The 18,203-nt window shown below is 39.8% G+C and overlaps 1 protein-coding gene across 5 annotated transcripts in view; it reads left to right on the top strand.

Moving 5' to 3' along the window:
- fnbp1l (formin binding protein 1-like) overlaps positions 1-18,203 on the top strand; it is a 59,019-nt gene that overhangs the window by 34,816 nt on the left and 6,000 nt on the right. For 2 of the 5 annotated variants that reach the window (XM_034237347.1, XM_034237346.1), the window contains exons 2-15: positions 4,246-4,361; positions 6,631-6,681; positions 8,105-8,252; positions 9,953-10,015; positions 11,097-11,201; positions 11,960-12,088; positions 12,517-12,663; positions 12,790-13,014; positions 14,288-14,434; positions 16,251-16,360; positions 16,517-16,649; positions 16,857-16,951; positions 17,691-17,866; positions 17,989-18,026. In XM_034237347.1, the coding sequence (XP_034093238.1) occupies positions 4,246-4,361; positions 6,631-6,681; positions 8,105-8,252; positions 9,953-10,015; positions 11,097-11,201; positions 11,960-12,088; positions 12,517-12,663; positions 12,790-13,014; positions 14,288-14,434; positions 16,251-16,360; positions 16,517-16,649; positions 16,857-16,951; positions 17,691-17,866; positions 17,989-18,026 (1,683 nt within the window). The remainder of the gene's footprint in view (positions 1-4,245; positions 4,362-6,630; positions 6,682-8,104; positions 8,253-9,952; positions 10,016-11,096; positions 11,202-11,959; positions 12,089-12,516; positions 12,664-12,789; positions 13,015-14,287; positions 14,435-16,250; positions 16,361-16,516; positions 16,650-16,856; positions 16,952-17,690; positions 17,867-17,988; positions 18,027-18,203) is intronic. The other 3 variants (XM_034237348.1, XM_034237350.1, XM_034237349.1) reach the window with 3 other exon arrangements.

Below are 18,203 nucleotides of genomic sequence, written 5' to 3'. Positions count from 1 at the left end.
AAGAAATATTTAAATAATCTGCCTGGAGGACAGTTTTGTGATAAGCATGCAGAATAGCTGCTCCATCTGAAGACTGGAACAATAATGATGAATCCTGCTTCTCTCAATCCAGTACACATTGTACATCAACCCCCTGCACTGCGGTGGAGGGTGTGTTTGTGGAGACATCTCTTCCTGTGATTATGTGACGGGATGTAGAATTGTTGTTACTGATAACATGGCTATTGGTGCACCTTTGTGTTGCTAGCTGGGATCAGCTGATATGAGTCTGTTGTTTTTTCAGCAGTACTTATTAATATCATGCATTAGCTTTTCGACGACTCAGCCTAAGGTCTCAGCCTCTCGTTCGCACGAGAAAGTTACCAGTGCGCCAAGTAGGAAGAGGAGCGCACAGGAGACAACCGTTTCATTGCAGACTGTTATGCAAACCAGGAGAGTCTGTAAACCAGTCTGCCTTGATCTATGAATTCATGTCCGGGACTCTCACAGTATCTGCTTCCCACAGCTGTTTCATAGAAGGAAAACCTCCTTCACTTCATGAAATGGCTGCAGCATCAGGAGGCAGCGGGACGTGTAACTCCGCCTCTGAGAAGTGCAGCACCAGCGCGCCTAGGCACAGCCTTCACTGTGTTTACCTTCATCAGAACAGCTTAAGAAGGACTGCAGGCTGCTACGTGTTAACTACACACACCTCTACACACACACACACACACACACACACACACACACACACACACACACACACACACACACACACACACACACACACACACACACACACACACACACACACACACACACACACACACTCAGGCGACCGGACATCTCCTTCATAATGCGCCATCTCCTCGTTTTCCCAGCATTCACTGGATTATCCGTAAATCATACAAAAAACTAAACCAAAACGTTGATTTATCTGTTTTCCCGTTTTGGTTTAAAAACTGAATAACGTCGGTTTTCAATTTTTCTATTTTGCCGAAAAAAAACAAAAACTACACCGGTAATATGTTTTGGATGCATATAGTTATAGTATTTGTTCAGGCTGTTACATACAATTAGCCTCTGTTGCTACCTGCTGGTGAGTAAATATTGACAACCGGTCCGCGATATATCTTTTTTAATGTATCTGCCGGTCCTTGGCACAAGAAAGGTTGGGAACCCCTGCCTTAATGGACGTGCCAAAATACAAATCTTGATTTTATTTAAAAGAAAAAAATGACATTTGAATGTAGCAAAACAGATTTGATTATTGGCAACATGTATTTGCACAAACAAAAACTATCAAAAATATTGGCACCAGGCTTATTTGAAAATGCTGAAAGATTAATTTCGGACTTCTTTTTTTTTTGAGGAACAATTTAGCAACATAGCAAAGAGATATTGGACAGCTATTGTACCTTAAGGAAGTAACAACTGCTAGCTTCATAATGTTAAACTGGAGTGAGAGGTCTGAATGCCAAAGAAAAAAAGACTGAACGGACAGGATTAGTTAAATTGCAGGTGCTGCGTGCCGGCTGTATTCCTACTCTTTGTTTCCTTCAGCTAAGCAAAAACCATCCTCATCATTTCATCTTCCTCCTACCTTTCCTGGGGGCTGAGAGACCCGGAGCACAAAGATGCTGTCATTTCCCCAGTGAGCCACTTTGTGCTCAGCTTGCCACAATGAGCTCATACTCTATTACTTATTCATAGACAGCGTCACACAGGCTGACGCAACCAGACACACAGCCGGCTGAAAGGAGTTGGACAGGCATGTTTGCAGGCCAGACTTGCAACAGAAGGGCTGCTGGGTATTTTTGCAGATGCAACTAGACTGGCAGGATGCAAAGGATAAACACCAAACAAAAAACAGGCATCCAGATACGTTCCTTGGTTCTTGGCTGCATCCTTACGAGCTAAATATTTGTGGTCGAACAGCAAAATATGCTTGAAATTGGCTGCTAAACACTTGGCTCTAGTTTGCACCACTGAGATATTTTGCAACTTCTTTCCTGCTGATAAAAACTGGCGTCAGGCCTAGGAGAGACCATTGGCTGCTGTTTACTCTGCCGGTCCATGTTTCACCCCCGACACTGGTTTGTTTTAACATGCTGGGGCCCTTTAGTTCTTCTCAGTGGCTTCATTTGGTCAGCCTTTCCTTTGATTGATGGCTCCTTTTCGACTGCAGGCGTTCTCTTGCTTTCAGTTTTTGAATCAGAAAAATGTTCTCCAGATCACATTGGAAATATTATCCCAGGCTTTTGTTGGACCTCAATGTGCATTCAGCATTGGCTACATAAACAGAGGAAACATGAGACAGCTTCATTCATGCAGCCGGACATGTTGCTCTAATTCTATTTGGAAGAAGGTTATTGTGTTCAATTGGTGTGTATGATATGGTAAATTATGTTTACATTGATCCAACAAATTGAACTGTCAGTGTGTTGCTCAAGGACACTTCAGCAAGGCAAATGCTAGACATGGGATCAAACCCAAAAGTCCCAAGAGTCTTGTCTGTGCACCTTTCAAATGTTACAGGTTAGTTTCTCAACACACACTCTCTGAAAACACAAGTGACTAAAGACTAGGGCTGCTCGATTATGGCAAACATCATAATCTCGATTATTTGGGTCAATCATTGATATCACAATTATTAAAAACGATGATCCATTTACTTTGAAAACATCAATTTATTGAAAAAAAAAAGGTGTAGTATGTTTTTAACAGTTGATTACCCTGAACTTTAAGTATAATTCAATTGAAAAAAATACAATACAAAAAAAAAAAAAAAAAATACAAAAATGTTGTTTTCATAATCGTTGCAAGCCAAAATCGTAATTGCGATTAAAATATGATTAATTGAGCAGCCCTACTAAAGACACATTGCAACATGGCTGCCCTTCTGTCTTTTTGTATTTGAAGAAAATAATGACTGAGCCACCAAGGAGGTCAGCTGTCTCCTATTTCCCATGGCGACCCTTATTTGCTCCTGTCCGGGCCTTGGTTTGTGTTGACACAAAAACAGAAAGATGCAGAGATGTATAAAGAGTGGTAGGTGGGGCAGCACACTTAACACAGATTGTTGTTACAGTAGAGCCACTTGTGACACAATGCTGATTGATTGTTTTTAGTGTTGTCATTTCTTGATTGTTGTCTCTTTGTGTGCATTAGTGACATTTAGATCAGTATATGCACCTTTACCTGGAAACTCTTATGTCCAGTTTGGCTGGAGAGTTCAGGGTTAAAAGGCCAACAAAAACCACCTGAGCCTTTCTTGTTACCACCATTGTGGTGCACTTAAACAAAGCACTTAAAGGACCCACAAAACACCCCAATGGGAAACGGATAAGACAGTGTTTGTGCTGGGTGTGCGTGAGTGATAAAACAATATATATTTGTGTGTGTGGTGGATGCTTCTCTGAATTCATTCAAACAAAGCATCATCCAGGCACTGAACATGTGCTGTCAAATCCTCCCTAAGACTGAGAGAACATGCACATATAAATATTGTAAAATGATTCATCTTAAATTGGTCATTTCTCACATTATGAAGGTCAAGGCTGCATGGTGGGAAAAGGATGGAGATTGTTTATTGTGTGTTGAAATAGAAATCTGATAACAAAGCTGCTATAATCCCTGTGTGTGTGTGTGTGTGTTCAGGGGCTGTACATGATTGTATTTTCCCTCTTGAGCAGAGCCATTGTTGCCAGTCTACAATCCTGAAGACACACACGCAGTAATGTCTTGTAGACGTCACGTGAACATAACTGATTCACCATATTGTGATTGGATCATTTTATCAATTTGTAATCCTCATATTTATAATAACGTTGGTTCTTTGTAATGTTTATAAAGCATGAACTGAATCTGCACATGGATCTATCATAATTTGTTCTGGATCACTTTTAATCTGGTATGTATGAGACGTGTGTGTGTGTGTGTGTAATATGGTTCCCTGACTAGTTGAACACTAACTGCTGAGTCACTGGCAGCAGGACATGTGTGTTTTATTTGTATGAACAGGAACAGGCTTATACAAGCATCCAGACTGCTGAGTCATGTAACCCCAAATGTTAACTCTAATGTCGGACAAAAGAAAGTTTCTCCTTCAACTCGCTTTTTATTTGTATTTATTGTTTTATTACTATCTAATGATAATTCTCAAATGCGTGTTTTGGTTGCAGAAAATGTTTGAAAAATGTTGTCAATTGTTTTGTAAAAGTACATTTCTCTCCCTTTCTCCTCCCTCCCTTCTTTCTTCTTCAGGACCAGTTTGATAATCTGGACAAACACACCCAGTGGGGCATCGACTTTATTGAACGCTATGCAAAGTTTGTCAAGGAGAGGCTGGACATAGAGCAGACCTATGCCAAGCAGCTAAGGTACACACACACACACACACACACACACACACACACACACACACACACACACACACACACACACACACACACACACACCTACATTCACACAAAAGGTGTTTATAGTGCAGCTAAGATAGACTCTAACTACATTTTTCATTGTCTTCTGCAAAAAAGCAATAATTCTTAGATCCCAAGATCTCTAGTATCCCGTCTGATATTCATATGTTATTGCTTCACATTTTAATATACTTTTCTGTTTAACCAAAATGTAATTGCAGATAAGCTTTGCATTTACCCAAAATAGCCTGCATCACACTTTTACAAAAAACTGTCTATATTATTGTTTATAAGCATTTATGATGTGCTGTGATCAGTCATTTCAATCCCTATGTACGATGCATATATGCTCATATTCAGGTTCAAATGTGTATTTTGTGCCTCTGACATGTTTACATGCTTTAATGTTCAAAAAGCTCTTTATGTTTCTCACACTGCCTGTGCTGCGCACCTCTTTTCACCCTCTGTCTGAAACCAGAGCCCACTCTGCTCTGATTGTTAGATGTTGTGATCGCTCAACTGCTCAGAGATGTCGCACCCCGTAGTCTATCACATACAATGTGTTGGAGTGCTAGCCAATAGAAACACCAGTGTTACATATTGATGTCACTATATAATGCAACTACAGGTTAAACCCCAACAAGCACAATAGGGCCCTTTTTAACATGGCAGACTATATGTTGGACTAGGGCTGCACGATTTTGGGAAAAAATCTAATTACGATTTTTCTGACAAATATTGCGATTGTGATTCTATTTGTGATATTTGTTTTTAAGCGACCCAACGGAAGTTTATTGTAAAATGTGGCCATAACTCCGGCTAGGAAGGTCGCATCAAGGTGCTCCCGTCTCTAGCACCCCCGCAGCCCGAGCTACGAGTGAAAGAACTAAACTTACATGAAACTTCCGTTGGGTTGCTTTAAAGTCAAGCTTCAGTTTAAGATTCACCCTGTAATAGAAACATGTGATGGAGCGTTACTAACCTGACTCAGAAACCATCTAGGAAAGCTCCATTGGAAGCCATTTGGAAAGGGCAGGCACTTTCAAAAGCACTTGGCAGGTGATTGGATCAATCTGTCTATCACCTTCTATCATGGGCCACTTCTGATTGGTTAACAACGGATGGTACATGTGGAGCACAGCACTTCTGATTGGTGTGGATGACTGACACACAAGAAAAAAAAAAGAATGTAAAAAAAAAAAAAGAATGTTGAAAAAATCGCAGGCTTTGCGATTTGATAATCGCATCATTTAAAATCGCGATTTCGATTTAAAATCTATTAATCGTTCAGCCCTATGTTGGACCCTGACATGCTAGTGTTCTAGTCAGGATGCCCTGAAGAATTTGAAATACATCATCAGTTACACAATACAGATGCACTCATTTCCTGAAGTCTGAACTCTGCAAAAGTGTTGGAAATGTTCAAGCATGATTTGTGCAGCCTGTCTTTATATCCAGCATACACATAACACTATAAGATTTAAGAATTTCTTCAAAAATATTTCAAGTAGTGTTAGAATAAAGGTAAGGTTGACTGGTTATATCTTTTATTTAGCTTAATCCTGTCTCATGAGACAATTCAACCAGCACAAACCAAGTAATCCTCATTAAAAACCAGTGGAGTCCCAGTGGTTGATTTCAAAGAGGGGAGAGTCCCTTCAGAATACATCACACACACACACACACACACACACACACACACACACACACACACACACACACACACACACACACACACACACACACACACACACACACACACACACACACACACACACACACACACACACACACACACACACACACACACACACACACACACACACACACTTCGACTGCTTGTCTGAAGTATGATCAAAGATGGAGCTCTGTGTGAGGGGACGTGCACATTTTTACAGAACATGTATTGCAGGAAGACCCCGTTCTTTGTTGCTGAAAATACACACACACGCACGCTCACACACACAAACACACACATGCCTCTGCTCTCTAGTTAAATCACTTTCTGACTGGTGTACTGTCAGAGCCTGAGGGAGTGGACAGGCTGAGGCTCTGATGTTCAAATTCTCGATTCATCTTTAATAAAATACTCAGATCCTGAGTGTGTGTGACTGTGTATGAGAGACTGTGTGTGTGTCTGACTCTTGTCTATTTACCTGTTTACCTACCAGGCTTAAAATATCAGACAGTATTTGTAACTTCCTGTGTCTGCTTCTCTCTCTCCCATCAGGAACTTGGTGAAGAAATACTGTCCTAAACGCTCTAAAGAAGAGGAGCCGAGGTGAGTAAAATTAGATCATTTGTTATGTGTATTACTTTTATTCATCATTCCAAAACACCTTTTTTATTTGACTGTATTGAACATATGATGTATATAATGTGGCAGATCCACTTACCTGCCATCACTCTGAAACAGTTGTGCCATGTGACTCTTGACACACACTCTTAGTTTTCCTTTCTTGTGTTACCAAATAGTTTTACACCCTCAAGTGATTCCTCAAGCAGCCACAATAAATAACCAATGTTGAGGATGCAGCAAGAACTAAGCATTTTTGGTAGAAATGTCAAATTTAGATACATTAACAATTATTCCTACACAATATGTTTGTTTGTGGTGAAAAACACATACACAAACTTCAAAAGTTGAGCTTACAAGGGTCTCCAAATGATATGAGGGTAGTGATATGATTCAGAATGATTCTCGATTAAATAAATAGGAAAACAGTCTCTTTCTTCAGTGCCAAACCATTCCTTCAATTTCCCATACTCCATTTCATTCACTTAAAGGTCCCATGTCATGGCCATTTCTACTGATCATAATTCCATTGTTGAGGTATACTAGAATATATTTATATTGTGCAATGTTCCAAACTCACATTGGTTTCTCATTCAGCATCTCTGTAAAGTATGATTATTCACTCTCTGTCCTAAACGGCTTGTTGGAGCTCCTGCCCCCCCCCTCCCTATGAGCCCAGTGGCAGTCTGCGAGACAGAGCGAAACCCAGCCCGAAACCAGCCCGAATACACACCCGCAGCCTGGCTGGGAGTTTGTGTGTGTGCTCACACACCGACTCAAAGCCTCGCCGCGTCCCGCCGTCTCAGGGAGGAGAAATCGGCGGAGCTGCAGCTGAGAAAAGATTGAGCGTGTGTGTGTGTGTGAGGAACACACACACGCTCAATCCCAACGGCTCCACGGACGTAACGTAACGGCTCCACGGATTTGTCCATTTGGACCAATGGGTCCATTTGGGTATGGGCACGTCACTGTACCCAGGAAGTAAACAATGGAAAAAGAGAAACCTCCAACGAGGCGTTCTGGGGCAGCATAGACAGGTCTTTTCTGTGTTAGAGTTGTACTCCCTACAGGGTGTACTTTGAGGGTATGTGACTCTGCAGACCGTTTACATGCAGAAAAAGCTACATAACACACAAGGGGACGGGTAATAACCGGAAAAGCATGACATGGGACCTTTAATGCTCAAGAGGTACGTACGGGAGATCCATGCAATAATATAACATATCACACTGCATACATACACTACACGTATCATACATTAGATGCTATTAATAAGTAATGATCATTTAGGCTCTGGGTTCTCTTCAGCTCTTAATGGACAGCAGATGTCTCTGTGAACAGATCAAAAAGAGGAAGCCTGTTTTTTTTGCAGTGATAATCACTTGTTTGATGTGTGTCTGTTGTGCAGGTTCACATCATGTCTGTCTTTCTACTCCGTACTGAATGAACTCAACGACTACGCCGGGCAGAGGGAGGTGGTTGCCGAGGAGATGACTCACAAGGTGTACGGAGAGCTGATGAGGTACAGCCAAGACTTCAAAGCTGAGAGGAAGCATGTAAGTTCACTAACAAGTCCATACGTCACTGCACTCTGAATACAATTGCAAAAAAGTTGCAAAAAAGAGTTTATTTTCATTGGTTTTCAGTGTTTCCATCCATAATCAAGACCACGTTTCCCAGAGAACCTGCTGCTTTCTGTCACGAAACGGATGTTGCTGTTTGCCCTTTATATCCTGTGTGTCGCCTCATATTCACTTATTTTCTGTTTGGCTTCACTCAAGGGGATGCATATGTTGGATGTGATGTTAACCATCTGTCTTTTACTTCTTCCCCCATCTGCTGAGGCCATAGGCCCCAAACATTTGTCATCCATGTGTTTAGGAAGAACAGCGCCCCCTTCTTGTTTAGTGATGATCAGCACCAGATAAATCGATACACTATAAGGCTTTCTATATTAGAATTAGTCTATTAGTCTTATAATTTACTGACAGTGTGTCATTTTAGTTAATGGCAACTTGCAGAAACACATTTATTTAATATTTGTATAATAATGTCATTGGAACTGAGTCAAGATTTATTACAGAAATATTACACTGGTTTTTTATTTTAGTTTTTTTATTGTTTTGAGTTAGATTTTTTTTAAGTAGGTAACATCTCTTCAGAATTGTTTTGTATTATCAAGTAGGTTTACACATACGACAAATTATTTTTGGTATATGTCATACATACAAAGATACAGAAGTACAATATAAACACTACTTTTACAACAGCTATTTAAATGTTTTATTTTAAGACTATTCTAACAAATTCAAGACAATATTTACAAAATATAATTATGTGAGAAAATGAGTACAGTGAAAAAATAATTACTATATACTTTATTCAAAGTGGATAGCTGTGCTGATTTAAAAGAGGTAGTGTGAAGAAGAAATGAGCAACATGTGCAGAATGTATTCTCATGGTTATCGAACCCTCCACATATAAAACATCTATTCAGAGATTTTAAGCAAAACTAGTGGTGGAGGCCATGACACGTATACAGAGACAAATTATACAGAATTGAAATATAAGAAAGAAGGTAAATATTGGTATGTCATGATACACATTTAGAAATCTGACCTTGAAAACCATAGTTTCTAAAAACATCCCAACTCTAGGTCTACTGACCGACACCGCACAGTAGATTTCATCCTCAGCACTTGAAAGATTTCTCCTCAGTGTTGGCCTATAAGTGAAGCAAATTGTTGGTTTGACAAAACAGTCCCAAGCCAAGGTCCGCTACAGGCCTTCTGAACTCATTACCTCATCATGTGGTCGTCGTCAGCGCATGTCAACACATCCATCTCCATGGCTACTCTGCAAAACTATCTGCCCTCAGGAAAACGTAATGAGTAGACCTTGAGCTGGGATGGTTTTGCCAAATTATGAATATATTTGAATCAGACATGTGGTATAAAATGTGAAGTGTCCTAACATTATGCTCTAACGATGAATGGAACATTGTCTTAATGATGTAATGTGTAACTCATTTGCAGGTAAGTCTGAATTTGTTCTTTCTCTGCTTTACTCACTGGACTCTTGTAAACTTGGCCCTTTTTGTTTCCTGAGGATTGTATTTATGTACGTAACAGTGATACAAAGTCCAGTTATGTTGTGTATGTGCATATGAATGTGTTTTATGAGCTCTATTTATGTGTTTTTTCCTGTGTAAATGTGTCTCGTTTCTGTGTGTGTGTTTGTGTGTGTATATGAGCAGCATCTACAGGAGGGCAGGAAGGCCCAGCAGCATTTGGATCATTGCTGGAAACAGATGGACAATGTGAGTGGGGAGGGAGGGCTCAAGAAGGGGGGAATGCAGAGAAAAAGTGTTTAGTGTAAATATCCTCTGTTAGGGACAGCCAGCTGGACTCATACTTGTTGTGCAAGGAATGCAAGAAATGTAAACAAAGGTGTACTTTAGGACAAGTAGGGGTTGCATTTTCCCAGTTTAATTCCGCACATGCCATTATTTAATGAAGAGAGTAGCACGTCATGTGTGGTAATTGTATGTCATTTATATCAAGATAAGTAATATAGGGTCCCCTGTAATGTTAGTCCCAAATGTAATAGAAATATGAAAACATTCGCTTCTGGCTGAGAAAAGACAGCAGTGACCTATTCTTCTTTCTGGCAATCCTCCCAGGACAGGGTCCAGGACAAGGAGACACACACACACACACACACACACACACACACACACACACACACACACACACACACACACACACACACACACACACACACACACACACACACACACACACACACACACACACACACACACACACACACACACACACACACACACACACACACACACACACCTCAGTGTACACCAGCCCATGTGTCACATTTGGCCCTCAACAACGGTCTTTTTGGCTCGTGAAAAGGCAACTGATATTCCATTTGTTCACTTCTTAGGTCATTTTAATGCGTTTACAAAAAACATTTTATTACAATCGGCTCATTACAACATTTATAATTAGCCTCCACGATTCCTAGAGTGCTAAAAATCCAATTCCTGCTTATTACATGTATAAGAAATGCATGTCCACTCAGATTTCATAGGTCTGAGTTACTTGACACTGGCACATTTTCAGTGTGTGGTCTGCATGACTTCAATGGTGACTACTTGGTGACTGGACTGCAATGTCTCAGCTATTCTCTGTTTCCTTCACTACTAATGTGACCCAGATGGGCTGGCAGGAAGTAATCTATCTCCCTGCCTGATTCATCTCCCTCTTGGCTTTTGTTCTGAACACTCATTCACATTTTATTTTTTTTAATTCACTGAAGACTCTTTGAAAATGTGTCTCTTGATGTATGAACTTTCCTTTTCTGTTTTTGTTTCTCTCTTTTAGAGTAAAAGGAAGTTTGAGAGGGAGTGTAAAGAAGCAGAGAAATCCCAGATTACCTATGATCGGTTAGATAATGACATCAACGCCACTAAATCGGAGGTGGAGAAGGTAGGAAGCTCTGCCTGAAACACAACTGCTCAAAATAACTTGATCGACTGAGAACTAACTTCTCCTCTCTTCATTATCACTGGAAACACCAGCATGTTTACTCTCACTTTATAGCGGGCACGAGGCCAAAGACGGTACATTATTGGATGAGCAGTTCAGTAATACAATCCACATTTCAAGACCAATGACTCCCTTTTACAACCCTTTATACCTAGTATTTTGCTTTTCTCAAAGTTAGTATTGTATAATTTATGCTTTTTAAAGTAAATTATACTCTAGCTCCCTTTTTCCTGCACACTTACTGTATAATTAGACTAGGTGGATTAAGTTTAAGCTTGGAGGAAAATAAACCTTTCCAAATAGAGGTTAAAGCATAGCCCAGTCAGCCTTATTTTCTACATGAGGTACGGTTTCATTACAGTTTTTTACAGAATAACTCTGGAAATAAGGATGATGGATTCAAATGTCAAGTCAAATTTCAAATTAGGCAATTACAAATTAGCTTTAGGTGGCTTTATCCTTGCTTAAGAAATACAATATATTAAGAGTGGGGTAATATGTTGGATTTGTTCTGTTAAAACCATGTGACCATGCTATGAAAACATGTCTCACAATCCTTTAATAGAGGAAAATGCAAAATGTTTTTCCCTTCGTATCATTATTATGCCTGTCATTTGCTAGCATGGTAATGTTGACACAAACGAGAGGTTGTTGATGCTCCAGCTAACTTGGTTCTCATGTTTAATGTCACGGTTCAGGCCAAAGCCCAGTTCTACCTGCGCACCCACATGGCCGACGAGAGTAAGAACGAGTACGCCGCTCAGCTACAGAACTTCAACGGAGAGCAGTGGAAACATTTCAACAATGCCATACCACACATCTTCAAGGTAAAGCTTCTCGTAGGGATTTGAATTACAGTAATAACCACTTTTTTTAAAACTTAGAATTCAATTCATTTAAGTGAATGAAATTAATTAGCTGTTCAACAGTATGGGATTTTTCTCTTAAACAACTGGAGTAATAATATTTTAGATGGTCTTTAAGAGTGGATTGTGATGTAATATATATATGTTTGGCCTTTCTTGGATATGATCTTATTTATCTAAAGAGCCCCAGCAGAATAAAACATTTTAAAATGTCAAGCATAGCAGCTTGTCTCATGTAAGCCATTTCAAATATACTGACTAGGTATGAATGGTGCCCAGGAAAAGGATCTGCTAACTCTGACAGGATGTTTACGGCTAATAAGCCTGTAGAAGTGTTTCTATGAGCACTTTGTTAATAGTGTTTATTCTATTTTCGCTTCTTGTTACAGAATCTGCAGGACATGGACGAACGTCGGACGGTAAAGCTCGGTGAGACGTACCGGAGCTTCGCCGAGGCGGAGCGCAGAGTCATTCCCATCGTCTCCAAATGTCTAGAAGGGATGGTTTCTGCTGCCAAAGCTGTCGATAGCCGAAAGGTATGTAGCAGAGCGAAGGATGTTAGAAAGGAAGAGAAAAACAGTAAACCCAAACATATTTTACTTGGTATTTCCTCCCTTTTCGTTTCACACCACTCATATATTTATTTCCTCTCCTCTTCCCAGGATTCAATAATTGTGGTGGAGTCGTTTAAATCGGGCTTCGACCCTCCAGGCGACTTCCCCTTCGAGGACTTCAGTCAGCATATGAGCAGGTCAGGTTCAGATGGGACCATCAGCAGCACACCCAAAGTAGAGAGAGAACGAGAGGCCCCGGCGCCACGGTCCGACCCTAAACACCCCATGAGCAAAACCAAGAACAAGCTGTGGCTGTTTGGGAAGAAACCAAAGGTATGAGGAGGGAGGGGTGTATGTGTTGTTGCCTTTTTAATGTAATGAATCAAGTGCTAAATAATAGATTATAAAAATGACTTTAAATTAAACACTAATGCTTCAATATTAAGACCACCACATTATGTCTCAGCATATATCTCACATCAACAATTTAAAAAAGCCAAAATAAAAGAATAATTAGGTATTATTATTATTATTATTATTATTATTATTATTATTATTATTATTAAGATGTTTCAAATTGAGGAACACACCTCCATACTAGTGACGTCATTTACCATAGTCCACTGTGTTTCTAAATGCAACGACAAAAGAACAGATCGTGAAACAGGGGAAATTCCCTTTGGAAGCAAGTGGGAGTTATTCTCTTGTGGCCTAATTATTTGTTTTAATGTTTTTAGAAACCTTTTCTCAGCATAAGATATAAGACAGAAATGAAAAAACATCCATTTATTACAACTGTGCTTATATAAACACAAGAAAGGGCAACCTCTTCTGGGGAGCTATTAACATTTCTTTATTTTAAATATTTTATTTGCAATACGTTCAAACTTGAACTGTTCTCATACATTATATGTTCTTCAAAGTATGGACACTAACTCATTGTTGGTGTATGATGTACAGAGACCTAGAAGTCAAAGATAGTGCCTTAAGAATTTATATTTATTTAACAGTGAGTGAGTTTACTTTTTTTCATTCAGCTGGTTGTCAATTCACTTTTCAGTTGTGTACTTTAAAGATCACCATTTTGTCATTGTCATTATAATCTGCAGTTAACATTCCAACCATGCAGCAAAACCTGTTCTTTATCAGTCACTTCCTGAACACCCATGTGTTGTAACTTTCTCTGCTCCTCAGATGTATCTCCAGTCGTAGGTCATTGTCACCTTTCCAATGTTTGTAACCCATTCAAATATATTCTGTGATACACTGCTTGAACCTTGCCCCTCTCATAAAGAGCATGTTGGTTAATCATTAACCGTGCTGTTGGTCTATGTTAGCGTCATCAGCTGGAACATGTGTCATGCATAGGGTGTGTTTGTGTATAGTTTAATTGTTTAACACACTGCTCTTAATTTCACACAAACCCATGATCCCCCCCAGGCCTGGATGATGAGTCAGTCTTCATCAGAGAAAGTCACACACGAGTCATGCTTATGACGGATCCATGTTTTGTTGTGAATCCTGTGAATAATATACCGAAAGGCTCTTGTGATAAAGAGTGTCGTCCTGACCTCTGGTTTTTTTCTCTCCTCCTGCTCCCCACCAGTCTCCTTCCTCCTCTCCCCCTTCACCACCTTCGTCCTCCCGTTCCCGATTCAGCACTGACTTAGTGAGCCACTATCTCTCTGAGATAAAGACTACACCCAGAAAGCCTCAGAATTTGAAAGGCCTGAGACGAGGGGTGAGACAGGAGGTAGTGTGTTTGATTGACAAGTTGAAGTGATTTATGTTTTCTGAATGTCTTCTGCAGGATGTCGGCAGGTTCTAGAAAATATATAGTGTTCAATCAAACATAAAGAAGCAATCAATGGCTTTAAATATATAATTTAACCTTAAACTTGGTTTAAGATGTAAGCCATTTTAACCCTTAAACTGGGTTTAAGGTTTAAAATGGCTTTAATTGTAACTTGAAGAAACTGGCAGACACTTCCTTCCTCTCCTTTCCTTTCTTATTGGCTCTTTTTCTTGGTCTGTGTATGTAGATCTGGTGTTTGGGAATAGGCATGTGTATATTGGAGGGATTTGGGCATTCTGGTTGCTGTGCTGTGTGGGGAAAACCAGCATTTTCAACATCAGGTGTGTTGCTCTGATGCTGGCAGTTTGCAGTGGTGTGTTTGTGTGTTTTGGAGTGGCTCCGCTTACAGTGTCAGTGTGCTCTGAAGCAGAGCTTTCTGTTGCACACAGTTTAACAGAACAGTTGACAAACCTCTTCAGTCAGGACTGTCGTGGATAGCTCTTCCATATGGTCAAATAAAATGGCCATCAGAAGAACCAATCTTACCGTTTGTTTGACTACTGACGTGATCCATCACTCATTGTAATATTATCCCAGTTGGAGAGATGTGTTCCAGATGGAAAAAAGTAGAGGATGTTGATGGGTTTTATAGGAATTCAGTTACAAATGACCTGTGAAGATTTATTGCTAACAAACACGAGTTACATACATTTTTTCCAATTAAAATGTAACACCTATACCCTTGAGGTATATCAATCATAACAAAATAAAAGACCACATTAAAGTGGAAAAAATATAAACATGCGGCCTCCCTTCACAAGATAATCTGGTTTTTAATAAATGCAGGAAATAAAATCAGAAATGAATAATTGTGTAGTATAAATATTCAAAAGTGAATGTGCATTAAACTCTTATTTAATATAAATGAACTGTGTAATATACATGAGCTATGTGAAATATTCACACTAACCTCCTGGTGTGCAGTGATTTACTTCTGATATGTGTTGCAAGTTCCATCTCTGAAACTGTGTAGTGATCTGAGCATCTGGTTTTCATGCTGACCCACTGGCTTGATAGTGGCTGCTTTACATACTGACCACTAACCAGCATCCCATGTTGTTTGTCTCTCTTTATTGTAACGGTTAATACGTCAGTGGTCAGTCAAGATGGTAAGTGTGTGAGTGTGTGTATAGAGTAGAATGTATCCTCACCATGTAGGACTTTCCTTAGTGCCCAATATCTAAACCCAGTAGTGATAGTAAAGTCTCCTCTCCTAATGAAAATAGATGTACCTGATGTGCCTTCTGACATATCATATTATAATGCACTTACTGAAGCTTCATCACACCCACTAAAATAGAACTAGAGTTCCCCATTGTAAGTCTATTTACCGTATGGTATTGTCCCCTCCTACTGTATATTATACATGGTAAGTACTGACAAATGGTAAGTACAGATAGGATATTCAGTCAATTCAGAATCCACATTTTTTTTTTAAAGCAGAACCATGGGGAAAAAAACAAATATTCAAATATTAGTTATTATTTAGCCCAAGGTATGGGTTAAAAATAAGATGTATCATACATCACCAACCATAGCGTCTCTTTAGATGTTTGTTGCATCAGTCAGTTTAAAAAACAAAATTGGAGATTAATTTTTTCAGTCGAGCATTTCCAACAGACCTCTTCACACCTCAGAGAAAGTTAATTGACACATTTTTCCTCCAGTCAGTGTAAACTCTGAGTTGGTAGTTTTGTTTTGTTTTCATCCCCAGGCCCCATCTCTGGAGGATTACAGCCACTTACCGCCCGAGCAGAGGAGGAAGAGGCTGCAGCAGAGGATCGACGAACTCGGAAAAGAGCTCCAGAAAGAGATAGATCAGAGGTTGGCCTTCACCCAGAATGCCTTGCCCAGTCTAAATCCTCACCACATATGACCAAAAGGGCCTTAACATGGTTCTGCTTACGTTGTTACTCATGACCTGTGACCTGCTTATTATCATGAGTCCATCACCAACACCGAAGCATGTCTGTCTTTCAGAGATGCCCTGAACAAGATGAAGGATGTGTATGAGAAGAATCCACAGATGGGAGACCCCATCAGCCTGCAGCCCAAAATATCAGAGACTATGTGTAACATGGAGAAGCTGCGCTCAGAACTCCACAAAAACGAGGTAAGAAGGGAAGGTTTAGCTTGAAATAGAGCCAAAACATACACAACTGTAAAATCCAAGAAAAAGAAAGACGGATTACAGGTGAAAGGTTTCAGCTGAGTATTTGTTCAGGTCTTACAGTTGGTCATAATGTGATACTATGTAGATGAGGATGGTATTAGAATAGACGTGTCATATTGACTGAAACCTCTCTCTCTTTGTTGACAGACTTGGTTATCGGAGGTGGAGGGGAAGCAGAGCTCCAGAGGAGACAGACGACACAGCGCCGACAACCACCATCACACTCCTCAAGGCAGAGAGAGGTACACACTGACAGACAGAGGGAGCAAGAGGATCAAATATTAAGCATTTGGTATTCATTAATGACATGTATAGAGTCAGGGATGTATTTTTTCACAACATTCATATTCATATTCATTTCAAAGTCATTCAGTTTAGTAAGTAGTCTTTATTTCCCACCTTTAACGTTGTTTGTGTAGTTGGCTGTTTGTGTTCATGGTTTACTTTTAAATCATTTCCTCGGAAGTAGTGAACAATGTCATCTGGTACTGATAATAGGGGAAATAAAGGCAAGGTCCAGTTGGTATTCCTCCAATTAAGTAACTGACATGTACTGCTTGTCTAACCTTAAGAGCATAGTGGGTCAGCTTAACATGTGAACTGTCTGCAATTAAACATTTCTATTAAACATGAATGAAGAATGGATTAAATAGTTACTTGGGTTTAAAATAAAAAATAATCTCCTTTTAATTCATTCTAAACTAGATAGTTAATTGCTGACAAATCTGAAAATGTCAATTTTACCTTTTTTAAATCATAATTCTTGTTAAAACATAAACAATGTCCCAAACAATATGAAGGCAGGAGCTCTGTTATTTTATAGACTCATTAGACCCGCTGGTCAATCTCTAATATTCCTGCTTAGATTTAATTTTCTTCATACGACTAATAATGAGTCTGCTGTTTATATATAATCAAGGAGCGGTGATGTATTTTAATGAATGCAAACGCAACCTCATTCGGCTGCCTTTCTCCCTTCAGTCCTGAGGGCAGTTACACAGACGACACCAGTCAGGAGCATCAGACGCCTCAGAAGCGCACGACCCCTCCAAAGCCCGGGCAACCCAACCCCGACCCGCACGAGTTTGACGACGAATTTGACGATGACGACCCGCTGCCGGTCATCGGACACTGCAAAGCGCTCTACTCCTTCGATGGTAATGACAAACACCATAAAGTGTTACAAATGTTCTCAGTGTTGTTCTCAAAGGGAAGTGACTCGGCTTTTATTATCTAACCTTATTGTGTTTAATGCGATTATGCTTTGTCTGACTCTTAGGTCAGAACGAGGGGACACTGGTGATGGCAGACGATGAGGTAATGCTTTTTTTTAAGGTTATAAATATATTTGTGGGCAATCCCAAACCAGCATTTAACTGTTCCTATGAACAAGTATTTTTGTCTTAAATGAACAAACACACTATAGTTCATTTTGAATCATTCCCACTACCACCGTCCTGCTGCTGTAAAGTCTTTAGAGCACCATATGTAGAT

Source organism: Gymnodraco acuticeps, unplaced genomic scaffold (genome assembly GCF_902827175.1).
Source record: "Gymnodraco acuticeps unplaced genomic scaffold, fGymAcu1.1, whole genome shotgun sequence".
In the NCBI taxonomy this organism is placed as follows: domain Eukaryota; kingdom Metazoa; phylum Chordata; class Actinopteri; order Perciformes; family Bathydraconidae; genus Gymnodraco; species Gymnodraco acuticeps.
This window is presented reverse-complemented; position numbering and strand designations above follow the sequence as displayed.